Here is an 18380-nt window from a genome sequence, read left to right as displayed (position 1 = left end):
AGGCAGCACCACTCTACTGTTTACAAGCCAAGATCAACATGACCTGCAGATCTCTAAATCCATCCTTTTGTACTCCAAAGAAAAGCTAAAAAGCAAAAACTAAAAACTAAGCTCACCAGTAACTTCGGGATAGCTTTCTGATAGGTGGTGTGCAAACTCAGTATCCTGAGTCAGAAATACTAGCCTATTCCAGTTTTTGAGACATTTTAGTGCTGAGTTATTTTCAATACTACTACTCATATATGATACTCAAGAATTTCCAGCTGACCAGCCTACAAAACCTGTTTAGGGTATAAAAGCAAAGGAGTATCCAATTTGGAGTATCTAGGGGAAAATCTTTACAGAAATAAGAGATCTTATAGCCTTAGAACGATTACTCAGATTCAGTGACAGGAATCTAGACTAGATTCTACAGAGCAATGGTGGTCTCAGAAGACTTTTCAAACCAATTATGAGTCTGTAAATCACTATGGAGAAACTGACCTTAGCGTCTTATGACACACATGGGCTCTTTTTGCCCCTCTCCACTATTGTTAGGACAGGCTGTTTGAAAAGGGGCTTGGTGAAGTAATTACCGTAAGTCAGGACAGTGGTTATGTTACCTTTAGAGGGATGGGATGAGAGTGTGCTCTGCAGTGTTTTATTTCTTGACCTGGATGGTGGCTACCTGTGCATTTCCTTTATAATTACTCATGTTATGTACCTTTTATATATACACTGCATCTCAAAATAAAAAAGGCATGTTAGTATCCTGTAATACTTTTACTATTCCACATATCTGGAACTGATTTATTATGCCTGAGAGTCTATGTGAAGCCAGAGTAGAGGGAAGGAGCCCTTGGGGTTCAGGCCACTTGCTGAACCTCTATTGTGGTCCTGAGAGAAGTGTGGCTGGACAGAGGTTTGAAAGCTCTATCTACAATGACTCAGAGGCAACCGTGTACAAGAGGCTGCAGCTAGTATTTATGGAGTCATAAGAATGACTTGATGGGCTAAAAATCACTCAATGATCAATGTTCATTGTGACATTCAAAGCAGTAACAGCAACTGTATAAGATTCAGGACTATAAATAACCTTAAAATGTATAGGTAGAGGGATACACTTTAAAGATCTTGTTTTTTAAGAGACAGTGTCTTAGCCAGGCACGGTAGCTCATGCTTCTAATCCCAGCACTTTGGGAGGCTGAAGTGGGTGGATCACTTAAGCCCAGGAGTTCAAGATCAGCCTGGGAAACATGGCAAGACCCCATCTCTAAAAATAAATAAATACGGAAAGAAAGAAAGAAGAGAGAGAGACAGAGAGTGTCTTGCTCTGTCACCCAGGCTAGAGCACAGTGACACAGTCATAGCTCACTGCAGCCTCAAACTCCTGGGCTTAACTCTTTAAACTCACGCTCCTGCCTTGCAACCTTCCAAAGTGCGGGGATTATAGGTATGAGCCACTGCACCTGGCCCTTTAAGACCTCTCATATCACTCAGGAGCTTGGTGAGGTAAGAGGAGAATGCACTCAGTTTAGGGTGGGGGCAAGAATTTATTTTGTTTTTTAATTCAAAAGGGATTTTTTTTTTAAATTTTCAAGATTGGGAACCAATATATAAGACATCATAATTACTTCCCCAGGAAAGTCAGGGTCCTTAATACTTATCCTTCTAGGCCCAAATCAGAGGTCTGTTTGTGTTTTTTTTTTCTCTTCCAAGCTTACCTTTGTAAGCCGAAAAGAATCAGTAAGACTTGCCACCAACAAACTTTTTAGGAGCAGTATTTTTGTTTGCCACTCCCAAAGCCCTTGTGGGTGAGGGAGATGTTGGGAGATAAATATGTGCTTATATGAAAATCAAAAGACTATTCATCAAAATGTTAATGGTGATTACCTCCAGATAGCAACTTACCTACTTCCCTTGTACTTTTTCCTGTTTCCACATTTTCTGTATCGAATTTCTTAGGTAGTAAAATGACAATGAATTAATGTTTACAGACTGATTAACTGGTTTCTTCTTCAGCAGCTGAGAATAAACACTTGTCCTCATCTCCCCATGACCCATGACTGAGAGAAAGAGCATAGTGGCCCTGCCTGGCACCATGGACAGCACTCAGGGAAGCATGAAAGGGCAAGGGTGGGACAGTCCAGGACTCCAGGTGTACACTCTACCTTGAGCAGACCACTTCAGGAGGAATTACTGGGAAAATGCAGAAGCATTTCCAAGTCTTTTCCCACCCTACCTTCCAGTCAAGCCATTAATCTCCACTTAAAGCAGTCACTCACTCCTTCTTTTAAACATTTATTTATTTACTGTACAAAATATTTACATCATCAGCTGCAACTGCCGGGCCCTTTCACCTGGCCTGATGAATCTGCAGCAGGGCTTGGTCTCTGCCAATTTTCCAGAAACAGGCTGACACTCTCCTAGGTATTCACTCATGTCTGGTCTCCTTCAAAGACACTAAAAGGCCAGAAGGGTAGCTGGCCCCCCAAGTACCTGGGTCACAAGGACATAAATAAAGGAACTGGCCAAAATAAGAAACACTAATAGAAAATTGCCCAAGAAATAGCACACTCTCGTCTCTGACATATTGTACCTTTTCCCCACACTGGCTAGTGTGAAAGCAGGATTAGGAAAAAAAGAAAAGGCAAAAGGAAAGGCCCAAGAGAGCAAAGATACTTTTGAATAGTTAGGACAGAGAGAGTAAACTAGAAGAATAGAAAACCACAACAGTACCAAAGGGTTTTGTTTAACAAAGACTGGTGCCTAAGGACCACCACAGGGAGGGAGCTGCCCCGGTTGGGTTGCAATGGTGCCTAGGATGCTCTGAAAAAGTGTTATGACTAGAGCTTAAAATGACAGGTCTAGCCAAGACAATCAACTCAATCTCCAGCATCAGTCTCTGGAAGGCTGCTGGAGGGGAGAATTCAGAAAAGCAACTGCCAAAAACAGCAGAACAGCCCATGTGCCCCCAGCTGGGAACCCCTTTTTTTCTGGGCCCAAGGGGCAGCATCATGTTTCCCAGGGTGATGATAAACTTTCCTGTACATATCCCATGGGAAAAAATTTGGGCAAGCAGCAGCACCTTGTCCTGGTCCCTGAGGAGAGCAGTGACCATGCGGCATGGAGGATCCTGGGGTATAGAGACCCTGATGCTGGATCCCAGACCCCAAGGATGAGTGAGGTCAGCACCCATGTGCCAAGAAAGGACAAATGATGACTGCAAAAGAGTGAGGTCAGGCAGGAACTGCAGCAGCTCAGGAGGGCTTATTCCTCATGATCCCTGGGAACAGGAGGGCTCAGACATGCTTCCAGGAGGTCAAGGCATTGCCAAAGTCCTGCCTTGTCTCAGGACTCTGTGTACTTGCTGGTTTTGGCAATAAAGATGGCTTGTAATATTCTCAGAGTTGACTGCCCAGTGGGAATAGTAGCTTGCAGCAAAGCCTTCTTAAAAACAAATTTGGGAAGTTAATGATATTTTGAATCTTGAAATTGTTTTCAATCAAATAGCAATGAAAAAGGATGTTGTCATCTTCCAAGAGGCAGCAGCAGGTACTCTTCAATCATCATTCAACAGTGAACCTACTAAGCTTGCTCCCTCCTTAGTTCTCCTTCCTGGTAACTGACGAAGCAAAGGGGAGTATTGGGGTTGGCTAGGTGTTTACTGTGTAGCATATCACCTCCATGTTCATCCCTAGTGTCCTGACCCCAAGGACCTGTGACAAGCAGGTCAACTCCTAGTCCCTGTTCCTTTGTCTTAGTGCTGCCAGAGAGCACCAAGCACAGAGAGAATCAGGAAGTGCTGGCATATTATGCTTACTGTTCTAATCCTTTGCTACAAAATTTTCTTCAGTAGAATGCTAGAGAATCCCCAGCTTGTAGCAAACTACATAATGTGGAAGTCAGGGGCCCAAGCTGGCCATACTTCAGTGCAAAGTATGAACTCACGGAAAAGCATCAGTAGTCTCCAAGCCAGCCATGTGCTCAGGCATGCCCCATAAGCTGAAGAGAGTCGTATTGAGCACTGGAGGCTACAGCTCAGCTATCCTTCATATTCTTCAGTCTATCTGCTTTTTTCACTGGCTACAATTCAAGAAAAAGCTTAGAGAGTTCTTTGTGGGTTGATAATCATTTCCAGAAATGCCTGAAGGGAAAGTGCTTTTTCCAGTTTTGACACCACAAAAAAAAAAGATCCTTTTGTGCTATCAGTCCTCATTAGAGGCAGTCCAGTGCCATGGCCTATGCCTACCATTGTGGAGGGGCTGCTCCTATGGGCCACCTCCTATCTGTCTCTCTCTCCTGGCTCCTAATAAGAAGAGGCAATCACCCCACCCATGAGAAGAATTCAAGTACCAGTCTGGTCAAGTAGTAAGGGCCAAAGAAGGTGTCTCCAAGGAGTATCAGCAGAGGGAGTTTTGGAGCAGAGTGTGGATTTAAGGATCTCCACACCAGTTTCCCAACAGGGCTGAGCCCCGTGTGCCATCTCCCTCAGCTACTGAGATCTTCAAAGGACCAAATAAATGACAGCAGCGTGGTCCTCTTCTCATGACTGAATGAAGAGCTCAGTTTACATACCATGCCAGCGTGGCCTGTGGTGGATATGGGCAGGGAGCAGGTGAGGTAAAGACAAGGCTTGTAGGTGACAAAATCCTCCAGACAGGGGGGCATGCGGCATCTTCTGGCTGATGGTTATGTATGTTAGGATCAGTGGTTATGATGTCTGTAACTTGTACTCAGATGCTCCAGATAGCACAGGTGACAAGTGGATGGCAGGAGAGTGGTCACAGCATGCCAAAGCCCTCACAACCCTCGCTGATGGCCAGCTGCAGCATCCTGTGCACCTCTTCATAGGAGTCATATGTAGGGAGGCACAGCTGGTTAAAACTGGAAGGGCAAGAGAGAAGTGATTAACTCATACCATCACAAACACTGGGCATGCATCAGGCGGACAGATACCTACCATGTGTGTGCAGTAGGCAGCGTGCTATGGGTCGGGGCGGCAATAATCTGAAATGAGGGACAGAGGGCAGCAAAGCCTCCAGGTGGTAGCTGAGAGGAGCCTGTTGTGAACTGAAGTAGCCGAGCCAACTCCTCCTGGGTCAGACTGGAAACCACAGTCCAAAACCACCTCATGACCTGGCAGGGAGAGCACAAGGCTGGAATCACACACGGTAAACGGCCTAGGATTAGATCCCTGGGGAAGGAACAAAATACGCCGAAGTGGGGCTGTGCCCCAGTTACAGTTCTATGAGGACACATGGTAAGAACAGTTAGAGTTGACAATTACTTTAAGAATGTACATTGTCGCAGAATTAGGAGGGTGGTCACTACTAGTTCTCTTTCTTTGCATCTCCAATTTACTATTCCCGTGGCAGTCAGCATGACACCCCTTAGAGATCAGGGCTCCCTTCTGTCTGGTCAAACACCTGTCTTTCCCCATTATCATTTTTCCCCAGAAAACATGTCAACTGCTTTGACTTCTCCACTTTTTCTTCTGAAACTTTTTCCATATAACTTGCCACAAATCCAACTGAAAGAAGTTTGGTCCATTTACCTTTTCTCTGAAATGCCATGAGCCACCAACAACCACTGCATGGGCTTTGAAGTCAGACACACTGATGTCTCCAGTCCCACACATCAGCAGCTGGAGAAAGATGGGAAAGTGTTACCAAGACAGTCAGAAGAACAAAGACCGCTATAAGGTCAAAATTACCTAAGTTAACATGCAAAGTGCAGAATAAAGAAAACAAGTACCAGGAAAAAGACAGAAGGTGAGGTCGTAATACCAGAATACTGCTTTAGGAAAATCAATCACATACAATAGGGCAATAGTTGCTAACCACTGGGTAAAAAAAAAAAAAAAAGAATCACTTGGCTTTTAAAATCTATATTTATATAAATGTTTGTGGCCCTAACTCAGACCTCTAAATCTGAATCTCTAGAACGGGTTATGAGCTTGTACAGGAAGAAAAAATTGCTGCAACCTCCACCTCACATGTTCAAGCAATTCTCCTGCCTCAGCCTCCAGAGTAGTTGGGATTACAGGTGAGGTATTTCTGATGAACACCCTAACTAAGAACTGCTGCTATGGATTATTTTTAATTGAAACAAAGGAACAAAAAAAAAAAAAAAAAAAAAAAAAAAAAAAAAAAAAAAAAAAAAAAAAAAAAAAAAAAAAAAAAAAAAAAAAACCCAACACACACAAAAACTAAGTGTTTCCTGACAGTCTGCTCTAAACTCAGCCTGCGAATATCAGGGAGAAAAGGCAAGCTGTTTCCCCCAAAACCCCAGTAGCATTTATTAATTTGTCGGATGGCCTTTCCTTTTTCCTAGGATGCATTCTTCTTTTGTGGATTGAACTTTTACCACCTTCCCTTCAGCTCTGCCTCTACTTGATCAGATAAATTTAAAAGTATGCCAGAAAATGAGAACATTAATGACATCAGAGCCCTAAACATCTTGTTGATGCCCTAATTTGGTTTAGGATCCAGAATGTTACTTACCAGACTGCAAGTACTCATCCAATAGCTATAAAGAATAATATATCCTAACCAAGAGACAAGAAAAGCCCAAACTAAGCCTGAGAAGCCTTGGCTCCTTCAAAAAGAACTTGCTAAACTGATGAGAAACTAAAAGCAGGAAGTGGAACAACTGTAAGAGACCATGTCCTTCCTTTCTACTCACTTTTACAAACTTACAAATGCTTTGCTTCAAGATAAAACAAAATTTACCAGTAGTTATTCCTCGGCCCCAAAAATAACATTAGGTAACAGGTTTATCAGAAACTTTAGGCTGAGACATGAGAGTTCATTTTGTTTGAATTTCGTATACGAAGATATAAAACAAGAACATTACAGAAGATTTTGATTCTTATTCTTTAATCTACTTCAGTTAATAGAAATAAGAATTGGGCAAGACCACCTAAAACTACTTCCCCCGCAACCCACCATGTTAAAAGCAAAAATTCCTCCCTAAAGAAACAGTTTGCAGAAACACACTCCTCATAAAAACTACGGAAAGTTAGAACTGCACCATCTTGTACAGATGTCTCATCTGTGAGCAGCAGGCCACAACAAACCGATGTTATTCTCTGCCCACACCTGTGTGGACTTCAATTCTGCTCATTATAGAATGATATTTACCATCTTAGAGCCATTTTTTGGTTGTTACAGGATCTGAAATATGAATAAATTTACCATATAAATAAAAATATATACTATATTGTGTTGCAGTCTAATGCTTTGAAACGTGATCACATTTTTAGTTTGTTTCCTTCATTTCATTAGAATGTAGCCCATGAGGGATGGAACTTTGTCTTATTTGTTACTTTCTCTGCAGTGCCTCAAAATACATGACGTATAGGAGGCACTCGATATATACCTGAAAGCATAAATTATATTATTCCCTTAAATGTCATAAGATTTTATAAAGACTGTACATGATGTTAACATTCATTACTACTCAATGTTTTTTTTTTTTTTTTTTTTTTTTTTTTTTGAGATGGAGTCTCACTCTGCTATCTAGGCTGGAGGGCAGTGGTGAGATCTTGGCTCACTGCAACCTCTGCCTTCTGGGTGCACGTGATTCTCCTGCCTCAGCCTCCCAAGTAGCTGAGATTGTAAGTGTGCATCACCACGCCCAGCTAATTTTTGTATTTTCAGTGGAGAGAGGGTTTGGCTATGTTGGCCAGGCTGGTCTCGAACTCCTGACCTCAGGTGATCCACCCGCCTCAGCCTCCCAAAGTGCTGGGATTACAGGCATGTGCCACCATGCCTACCCTCAATAATACTGATGAATAAATGAGTATTAATCATGACTTCATAAATAATGAACTACTTGTTACCTTCTTTTATTTATTGATTTTTCCCTTAAGCTAATGTCTGTAGTATTTGCTACTAATTTTCACATTCTAATTTTTTAAAGGCTGAAGGGTCAGTGAATGGAAGAATGACAAAAATGAAACCATCTCTTGTATAAATGGCTTTCCAGCTGCATCTCATAAGAGAAGGTGCAACAAGCTGCTTCCTGTAAGGTGCAAAAATGCCAAGTTAAGAATGGGAGTTTGAATTGCAAGCACTTACCTCAAGCTCGTTCTCATCAAAAATAGCCAAAAGGTTCTCAGGGACCAATTCATTGAGGCCTGAAACAAAGTAGGGAAGTTAAAGTCATACCCACACGACGGTTACAGGTATTTTAACTTAAAGGCCAAGAACCGACAGGATCCCACCTTTTAGGAAGTGTTCCACCTCCTCTTTCACTTGACTGGCCAGCCGATACTGGGCCAGCAAATTTAAATAGAAGATTTTATTTGCATTGGTGACTGGAGTTTGAGCTCCACCTGTCATGAGTTCTACAACCTGTAACAGGAGGCAAAAGACAGACAAGGAGAGGCTGTGGAGGGAAGTTTGTAAGATGACATCTGCCTGGACGTTTACAGACACAGCATCCCTGACCTGCATCACTATCAGTCACAAGTTTCTGCTGTGCATTCAGCTTTTCAACACACTTGGTTTAATTTAGTTCCTAAGCGTCAGGGTTCCTATCACTATTGCTGTACTACTGGCCACTATTTCTGAAATGGGTGTCTGGGTAAGGTCTTTTCGGACTCAGTAGTAGTGATGCAACAGGAAGATATTATGGCCCCTTCTTAACAATGTTTTAATCTATGATCCCAAATCAAACCAACACTTCTCTAAGCAACTAAGAATAAATAAAGTCAGATAAGCAGTAAAGAAGTCTTTTTATGTCTCAGAAATTCCAAGATAAGAACAATTATTCCCACACATTCTTTTATCTCTAATGTGAGTCAATAGAACAAGCCACCGTTTGGAACCTAGAGATCCTGGATCCTAATATCAGCCCTGATGCTAGCTTGCTACAGACCTTTGGTTAATTGCCCCTCCAGACCTTAGGGGCAATTATTTGGTCCTAATTCTCCTATCTGCAAAGAAAATGGTGAACAAGCTATATGACTCTCAAACAGAATTAGTATCCCCCAATAAACTCCTAAGGGAACTCTGAAGGAGCCCTGAAGCACAGCTTAAAACCATCGTCCAGAAATATTGGTATAGAGTGACCAAGGTTGTCTCCACAGGTGAATGAAGTTACAAGATCAGGTTTTAAGACAACAATAGCATGGTAGCAATAGCATGCTACTCCATAGCAGGGATTCTCAATGGATCTAAAATTGTGAAACTTATTTCTGTTGGTATGTACAACCCTGGATCTTTTATTAATGTAAGCATTTCCAGCTAGGAGCCTAAGAAGTAAATTATTAAGATTTAGTGTTCATATTAAACACAATTAAAATGAGTACTACCTTGGGCCTGAGGACCCTAATTCAGTGTCCTATTGACTCTAGCTGCCTTATCATGTCAGCTCAGGAAGTCAGGTCTAATCCCATGTGTACAAAGGGGGACAGCTGGGAATCCCATAATTTTCAGAAGGATATCTGATTATCAGCAGAGAGGTACCAGTGGTTACAATTTTTCAAGCATTCCTATACTGCTTTCAATTTTAAATTTACTGCAACTTTAGCTTTATCATTATCATTTGATACTGTTTAACGCCAAAATGTAAAAAGAAGCACATGCATCAGAAACATCTCTGGCCCATCATTTTCTGTTTTTCTTTTCCCCTATTATTTTCTAATAAAAAGTTTTGGTTTTATTAATTGATTTTGAGATAGGGTTTTGCTGTGTCACCTTGGCCAGAATCCAGTGGTGCAATCATAGCTCACTGCAGCTTTGACCTCCTGGGCTTACGCGATCTTCCTGCCTCAGCACCCACTTCCTCCCACACGCCCCCAGTAGCTAGGACCATAGGCACAAGCCACCATACCCAGCTAGATTTTTAAAAATTTTTGTAAAGACAGGGTCTTGCCAAAGTTGTCCAGGCTGGTCTTGAACTCCTGGTCTCAAGCTGTCCTCCTGCCTCAGCCTCTCAAAGTGTTGAAATTACAGGCCATGAGCCACTGTGCCCAGCCAAAAAGTTTGGAAATATACAGGCACTGTGTTAAAATAGGAATCACCTACATCGCTACTGCAAATGTTGGCACAGACACTGCCATCTCTTCCAAATCTGCATGTACAGTAACACTTCATTACCATTCAGTTATTTTTCAACTGGAAGTTAGGACTCGGTGGGACAGACGGAGGTAGGTGTCTTTTGCTTCACTCAAATAGGCTGAGATGATAAAGCATGGGATGCAATGTCCTAAAGCTGTGCGGTCTGATACAGAGGCTGCTAGCCAAGTATAGTTATGTAAGTATAAATTAATTAAAATGAGAAGTTCAGTTGTTATATCACTCACATTTTGGGTGCTTAATAGACAACACAAATATGGAACATTTCCACCACTGCAGAAAGCTCTCTTAGACAGTCTTGCTCTACAGGAAACTGGTGAACACGGGACCCAGAGGCTTTGTTCCTCTTTCTCACCTTATCCAATTGACCTGATTTATTATATTTCTCTTCTGCAAAGACCAGCTCCATCTCACTCATGTCATTGTTGAGGATAAAACAAACTTTAGATTTGTAGAATTCTGGGTCATCTGTTTCAAAGTACTGAGGAGGCAGAAAGATACAGAACATGAATACTCTTGCCCTGAAAGGAAAGTTGTAACTGCTTAGAACCACTTATTCCTTCAACCTTAAAAATTATTATTTATAAGCCCAGAAGGAGAGATTTCAAGGTTAAAAGCCCGGGGCCTTAGTTAGGAAATGCACATCTAAGATGTTACCTTGTAATGCATACGCAGTCCTATGATTTGGGCCAGGAAAGAGCGGGTGAAGCGAGCTCGGACCAACTGCTTGTAGGCTCCTCCTAGAGAGGACTCATAGAGACACTTGCCCACGAGCCGTCCGGCAAACTCATACATTTTCAGGCGCAGATGAGCAGGGCGACTAGGGTTGGGATGCACCTGTCCAAGAAAGAGACTGAAAGGCCCTGGGCCATTTTTCTTCAAGCCCAGTTCTAGAAAGACCCTTCTTCCCAAACCCGATGCCAAAGGAGTAAGAACTTCAGCATAAGGATCACAGCCCATCCAAATGATGTTAGTTTTTTGGTAGCCACCACTTTAGTAGTCATTCAAAGTGACTGGAAGATAAAGGTCAAAGGTGGACTTAATTAAGACTCTTATATTTTGTACTACAATGCTTTTTAGTCAAATATTCAGCTGTCTGCATTTTTGCTTATTTTACAGATGAAATAATAAAGGCAAACAGGAGGAAGACAATCTGATTAGCTCACATTTTAAGCAACAAAATTAAGAACAGGACACAGGTTGTCAGGCTCCCAAGTCAGTTTCATAATTTCAAACGCTTTGTTAGCCTACCCGTTATAACATAATCCACATTTTCCACCCACCCATCACCGACTCACTAATGCTTGGTTGTTGTCACTGAACCGGGTGAAGAGCTGATTGTTGGTATCAAATAGTGCTTTGCAGATCAGCTCAAACCATTCCCGGCGAGGCCCTCCCCAGTCCAGAGCTGAAAAGCATAATGAAAATAAAAAATGACTCTGCCCTACCTCTTCTTAGTGCTTTTGTTTAGTCATCATTTTACACTCTCCACATTCCCTCTATTGCACTACCCTGATGTTTCTCCATTGCAACTCATCTAAATTGTGGTCCTTTTGAAACCCCACCCCTTTTTGTAGAATTAATGGTATTCTGATCACTAAGGAAATGCCCCCTAATATGGAAACACCAGAGGTCAGAGAGCCCAAGAAATGGACATTTCTCTCAAGGTAACCAAGGTTCAAACTCTTGGAACTCTCCCTCTAAGTCCTTGTATGTCTGTGTTGCACAAGCCCCTCCATGCCATCTTGCCAGTAAATACTATCCTTTTTTTTCTTGACTCATGGTTCCTTCTTCCTTGGTGGGGAGAAAAAAACAAACTGAGGTTTTTTTGGGGGCAGGGGTGAGTAGGAGGTGCAGGTTGCTTTTGTTTTTTATTTTATTTTGTGGAGAGGGTGGGAGTAGGGAGGAGAGTTCAAAAAGATGAATATAAAATTTCAAAACTGACCTTCTTCATCCTGGAAAACAACCTCAAAGTTCTTGCTCCAATCTGAGATGGAGAAATTCCGAGTGGCTTTCAGAGACTGAAAAGCAGTGAAAGGAAGGGATTGTCAGAACACTGGCTGGTGTCCTCTGGATGTTAAAGACAACACAAGAGCACTGCCATTGTCTGCTAGACTAACTGCGACTTCCTGAAGGAGATATGTTACTCATAAATAAGCTTTAATAATACCACCTTACATTTAAAATGCACAGATCTCCAAGACAAAATTTAAATTTTAAAAAATAATCTGATTTGTCTTTACATCATCACTTTGTTGGAAAGTTGAAGCTGTTTCTTCTTTTTCTTTTTAAACAATCCTTGTTTTAGTAATGAAAATATTCTTGCATAAAGAAGTAAAAAATTAAGTCAGTAAGCTATAAGCAAAAGAATCAAGAAATTCTGGTTTTCAGCAAAGCATGGTCTATCCACTAGACATCTTTATCCACAAGGCTAGGTTCAGACAGCGAGCCATGCCACACACAGAATATGGCTGAGAAAAGGGTTTCCAGTCACACCTACCAGAGCCAAACATCACAAACACTTTCTGGACAGGAACCAAGCCTTCTCATTCCTGGGGAATGTAAGAACTATGCCAGTGTCTGTGCAGTGGAGACAGACACACATCAGGTGTTCCTTTTTCCATCAGACCAAAGTGACAACAAAAATCATTTCTTTTTAATTCAACAAGAACTCCTCTATTCCAGGGATTCAATAACAAGAAGTTTCTTCTGTAATCACTATTTATACCTGCCCTACAAAGGAATTCCATGAGACTATTCAGGAACCAATTCAGTAGATTTGAAGGCCACTAAGTAAACTGCTCTTCCCTCCATAATATACCTCCAACAAATCTGCCCCAAATTTCGTAGAATCAAATAGAAGAACAGACACACGTAAAGAGAGAAATTTAGGTTTCAGAAATTTAGTATATCTGTCTTTTACAGATATAATTAAAGGGAGAAATTTAAGTTTCATGAAAAAGATAACCAGATCAGGCACAGTAGCTCATGTCTGTAATCCCAACACTTTGGGAGGCCGAGGCGGGTGTATCACTCGAGTCTAGGAGTTCGAGATCAGCCTGGGCCACATGGCAAAATCCTGTCTCTACAAAAAATACAAAAATTAGCCAGGCATGGTGGCACACATCTGTAGTCCCAGCTACTTGGTAGGCTGAGTTGGGAAGATCACCTGAGCCTGGGAAGGTCAAGGCTGCAGTGAGCCATGATCACATAACTGCACCCCAGCCTGGGCAACAGAGACCCTGTCTCCAAAAAACACCCCAAAAAGGTAACCTGTAGAATATAACCAAATACTAAAGATGTTCTTAATTGGAAAACTTTGGCATCCGCTAACAGAGATGAAATTTTACCTACCGATTCCAATAAGGCATGTCTGCTGACCTTCAGGGTGACTTTGGAATGTGGTCTTTTCATATGTACCTGCCGAAGCTCTCGCTGGAAAAAGTTCACCTTGTCCTGAAATGTCTCAGAGCCTCCTGAGGAGCAGCAAGAGCCATCATGATTACAACCTCATTACAAGCCATCTGTGCAGTCCTACCTCCCCACCCTCATGAACGTGGCTGGGCTCACTACTTTCCCTATAGAATCCCTTTGTAACCTCACCTATGTTCTTATGCAGGGAGCGGATAAAAGTGGCAGCTAGAATGTTCCTCTCCTTACAGCTGAGCTCCACAGGAGGCTGAATGCCATCATCCACCACCAGAGTGAGGAGCTTATGGACAGGGTCAGGACCAAGGTATGAAAACTAGTAAAGAAAAAGAAAGAAATTAATCTATAAAACCCTAAAGCCCAGTAAAAGTCCTCTACATCTCTACCCTCTGTACTAGCCAACAATAGTAAGTTAGGCTTGTTTTCTCCAAGTGAGTACCTACCAGGAATACATTTCATTATTTTTCCCTTCAGTGATTTACATTTCAACATTTTAAATTATTTTAGTCACAGAGACTGCCTTTAGTTAGGACCACCAGTAAAACTACAGACCTTCCAACATAAAATATAAGAAGGGTGATAGTAAAGATTATTAAATAGCAAGAAATGACTACTCCAAACTGACCAGAAGAGAGTTATTTTTATAAAATAGCATATTCTAGACTTTGGACAAAAGTTTGGATTCCAGAAGCCCAAAAAGTTAAAAATAAACAATTTCTTTTAATATACGAGAATGCCGCTTCTAAAAGATGGCATTAGCACACTGGGAGACCAAGCTTGGGCCAGAGTTACAAACATCTTCTCTATTAACTTAGTTTTGAAGGCAAAGGATTACTCTTATTTTTTTTATTTTTTTATTTTTGAGACAGAGTTTCACTCTTGTTACCCAGGCTGGAGTGCAATGGCGCAATCTCTGCTCACCGCAACCTCCGCCTCCTAGGTTCAGGCAATTCTCCTGCCTCAGCCTCCTGAGTAGCTGGGATTACAGGCACGCGCCACCATGCCCAGCTAATTTTTTGTATTTTTAGTAGAGACGGGGTTTCACCATGTTGACCAGGATGGTCTCGATCTCTTGACCTCGTGATCCACCCGCCTCGGCCTCCCAAAGTGCTGGGATTACAGGCTTGAGCCACCGCGCCCGGCCAGGATTACTCTTTAAGTATTCTGAATTGCTACTAATTCTTATTTCTGTAGGCATGTGTCCTTTCAGAATTTATACATTCTTCCTGCCATTTAGTAAGCAGATAATGACCCTTTATTTGGCAATGAATCCTGTGTACACTGTGAGATCTTGCAGAAACATTACAAGTCCTTCTGAGAAAAAAATAAAAGGCTGAGACAGTCCAGAGATGAAGCATGCTCAGTGTGAACCAGATGAAGATTCAGCTTACTTTTGTTCCTGGACACACTCGGAAGGTGTAAAGGCGCCAGGGGATGATTTTCAGGTAGAACTCCTTCACTGAGAATTGCTGGAGGACCAACAGACAGAAAATGAAGTGAATGATAAATAAAAATGCCCTATTTGGGTATTCTAATTCAAATATCATAGTCCCTATTTATATTTCTCATAATTTTTCTCTCCATGAACAAAAATAATAATACTTTAGTGAGTACTAAAATCAAAATACATTAACTCTATTTAAAAAGGCAACTTAAAACTATTACTCTGATGGCCAAGTGTGAGTGGCTCACACTTATAATCCCAGCACTTTGGGAGGCCGAGGCAGGAGGATGACCAGCCTGGCCAATATGGCAAAACTCAGTCTCTACTAAAAATACAAAAAAATTAGCTGGATGCAGTGGCTCATGCCTGTAATCCCAAGTACTCGGGAGACTGAGGCACTGGAATCACTTGAACCAAGAAGGCAGAGGGTGCAGTGAACTGAGATCGAACCACGGCACTCCAGCCTGGGTGACAAAGCGAGATCCTGTCTCAAAAAATAAATAAATAAACAAAAAAAGTATGACTCTGACAATGCAGTTTCACACAGAGATATTTCATAATTGTAATACTCAAGTCTTCCTAATTATCTGAGATCAGGTTTTCACCGTGAGAATAGAACATTTCGCCTAGAAACAATCAAAATTTCCTTCTGCTCAGTCCCATGCTGCTCAGAATGTCTTCCTCTAAGTTATTGGACAGAGAGCACCAGCAACCCGTATACGCTGCTTTATCCTATTTGAATGGTGCCAAAAATTTGCCAGGGAAGGGAGGCAGGAAGATGGGGTAGACTGGAGTGGAATATGTTGGTGGTGGAGGGGAAGGTCCTCACATAAAAAAGCTCATACAAATGAGGAAAAGATAAGCAACAATTTTTTAATCTTAAAAAATCCCTTTTAACTGAATGTGCAGGTCAGTTGTTTTCTTGATTAAAAAAAAAGTTTTCATTAAAGAAAACTTCAAATACATACTAAGGAAGACAAACAAGTATAATGAAACTATCAGCAGCTTCAACAATTATCCATTCATAGCCAATCTTGTTTCATATATTCATTTACCAATTTCCCTCATTACCATCACCCCTAGTCCAAATTAAGGCTAGATTTTTAAATGAAGAATGGTACACAAAAAAGTGTTCTGAAGTAGAACAGAATTAGAACTCAGTTTTGGTTATGAGATTAAAGAGATGTAATGGGATATTTCACAGAGTCTCATTTTTACGAGGACTGAATGAATAAGAAATACAAACATTAAAAAGAAGCTAACACAAAGTGCCTCTTAGCTCAGGGGCTTGGGAAATTCACCTTCTTTCCTCTGCCAAAATTTCTTTACTTCCATTTACTGTGGTTTCATGAATCACAAATAAAAGATCAAATTGTTTCGACACAGCACAAGAAGCTAACAGTAATTTTAATGCTAGCAAGAAATTTTTAACGGTTTGAAAGTAGCTTTCTATACAACTACTTAGCAATCTTGCCATGATACTCAGTCTGCTACTTTGTGGTTTCTGCTACCAAATACTAATTACACATAAGCTCAAGCAGGAGGGTTTTACAGCAAGAACAGAAGGTCCAACCTTTGGTGACACATAGCAGTACACCTTCTTCGGTTTCTTCACTTTCTCAGGGGTGTGGCACTCAGAGGGCGAGTCTTCATCTTCCTCGTCAAGAGCAGTGGACGGCCGACGCTGGGAAGAGCTCATGTGCATGGGTGGCAGGTGCCATGGAGTGCTGCTACAGTTGGTAGCATTATAAAGATAAGCCTCAAAGTAAATGCTCACGCCCGAAGTGGACACATTGCGTTCGACGATATTCTTCTCATCCTCTGAAGTATAAGGAATAAGGTTTAAAGTAGAAGTCAGGAGAGAAAAAAATTACCTATCACTAGGCCTTTAGTCCACAGAACAATAAGCCAAATGTAGCCCAAATATCAAATGTTTGTGAGGTCAGACAAAAGAGTGCAGGCAGGCAAAGAAGTGGCTGAAGAACGGCACTAAATCACACTTTTCTTTCAACTTACCACTTAGAACAATAATGTCAAATTCGCCATTATTGATTGGTTGATTTTGGTATGAAATGCAGGCATGGAAGCAGCCTCGAGAATGCAGGGTGAGTCGCAAGAACACTTGGAAAGTCTGCCTGTTGGATGTCACTGACTTGTCAAATGAGACACCAGCACTCTCTTCTTCTTGAGGGCCAAGCTTTAGGAAGAAAACAAAGCATCACTTAACATACAGTATTTTCCCCATTAACAAGGCACTTTACTCTTTACAAAGAGCTTTCCTATCTATGATCTAATCTAAATCACAAAATTACTAATGAGACACGTATTGTCAGATGAAGATACAGACAGCACAGAAGTCAGGGAGAAGGAAACAGATCGAAGTGATTTAGGAGGTGTGAGAATGACAGAGAAAGGAGCCAACTCTATCTGGCACACAGATAAAGAAAGGAGGCTGCTTACCTCATGAATGGACAAGGTGTAATTGTGCTCGTCTCTCAAGGACATGGAATTGTTGGTGGGATTATCATACTCATCTCGGGGTACTATTTGAAGGGTGTGCGGCTGCCCACAGGTCAATACAAGAGTAGAAAAATGGCACACAATTTTGGTCTTAGAAGGAACCACCACTCCTGGAACAAAGACAATGGAATCTAACATTTAAAGGTGCTCTTCAGGGCACAGAGATCTGCTCAGTGAGTCCTAGAAAGCTAGGTTTCCTCCAAATTCCTAGGGATTAACACTATCGAGAGGAAGGGAGGCCAGGTATGGTGGCTCACACCTGTAATCCCAGCACTTTGGGAGGCCAAGGACAGAGAATCCCTCAAGAGCAACATAGTGAGACCGTCTCTACAAAAAATAAAAATTAACTGGGCATGGGAGTTCATGCCTGTGTCCCAGCTATTCAGGAGGCTAAGGCAAGAGGATCACTTTAGCCCAGGAGGTAACGGTTACAGTGAGCTGTGACCACACCACTGCATTCTAGCCTATTTGACAAAGAAAGACCTGGTCTCCTTTTTTTTTTTGAGATGGAGTCTCACTCTGTCGCCCAGGCTGGAGTGCAGTGGCATGATCTCAGCTTACTGCAACCTCCGTGCCCGAGGTTGAAGTGATTCTTCTGACTCAGCCTCCCAAGTAGCTGGGACTACAGGCGCCCATCATGCCTGGCTAATTTTTGTATTTTTAGTAGAGGTGGATTTCACCATATTGACCAGGCTGGTCTCAAATTCCTGACCTTGTGATCTGCCCACCTCGGCCTCCCAAAGTACTTACAGGTGTGAGCCACAGTACCCAGCCAACTCTGTCTCTTTATTTAAAAAAAAAAAAAAAGGAAAAGGAAACAACAGAAATAGGGAAATTCAAATGAATTTGGGGGCTCATTTTTACAAATTCTTAACCACTGCAAGCCCTAAGCAAAATGAAAAAAAAAAAAAAAAAAAAAA

The 18380-nt window shown here is 41.7% G+C and overlaps 1 protein-coding gene across 3 annotated transcripts in view; it reads right to left on the bottom strand.

The window, feature by feature from the left end:
• Positions 1-2267: 2267 nt before the first annotated feature.
• AREL1 (apoptosis resistant E3 ubiquitin protein ligase 1) overlaps positions 2268-18380 on the bottom strand; it is a 53221-nt gene continuing 37108 nt past the window's right edge. For 2 of the 3 annotated variants that reach the window (XM_017528659.2, XM_017528661.2), the window contains exons 6-20: positions 17401-17570; positions 16957-17137; positions 16514-16761; positions 14888-14965; positions 13671-13812; positions 13422-13543; positions 12013-12088; positions 11366-11475; positions 10725-10904; positions 10423-10548; positions 8210-8339; positions 8064-8122; positions 5537-5626; positions 4943-5118; positions 2268-4866 (exon numbers count right to left, since the gene is read on the bottom strand). In XM_017528659.2, the coding sequence (XP_017384148.1) occupies positions 4764-4866; positions 4943-5118; positions 5537-5626; positions 8064-8122; positions 8210-8339; positions 10423-10548; positions 10725-10904; positions 11366-11475; positions 12013-12088; positions 13422-13543; positions 13671-13812; positions 14888-14965; positions 16514-16761; positions 16957-17137; positions 17401-17570 (1991 nt within the window). In that variant the 3' untranslated portion in view covers positions 2268-4763. The remainder of the gene's footprint in view (positions 4867-4942; positions 5119-5536; positions 5627-8063; positions 8123-8209; positions 8340-10422; positions 10549-10724; positions 10905-11365; positions 11476-12012; positions 12089-13421; positions 13544-13670; positions 13813-14887; positions 14966-16513; positions 16762-16956; positions 17138-17400; positions 17571-18380) is intronic. The other variant, XM_017528660.2, reaches the window with a different exon arrangement.

The sequence above is a fragment of the Cebus imitator genome, unplaced genomic scaffold (genome assembly GCF_001604975.1).
Source record: "Cebus imitator isolate Cc_AM_T3 unplaced genomic scaffold, Cebus_imitator-1.0 Scaffold54, whole genome shotgun sequence".
Lineage (NCBI taxonomy): Eukaryota > Metazoa > Chordata > Mammalia > Primates > Cebidae > Cebus > Cebus imitator.
This window is presented reverse-complemented; position numbering and strand designations above follow the sequence as displayed.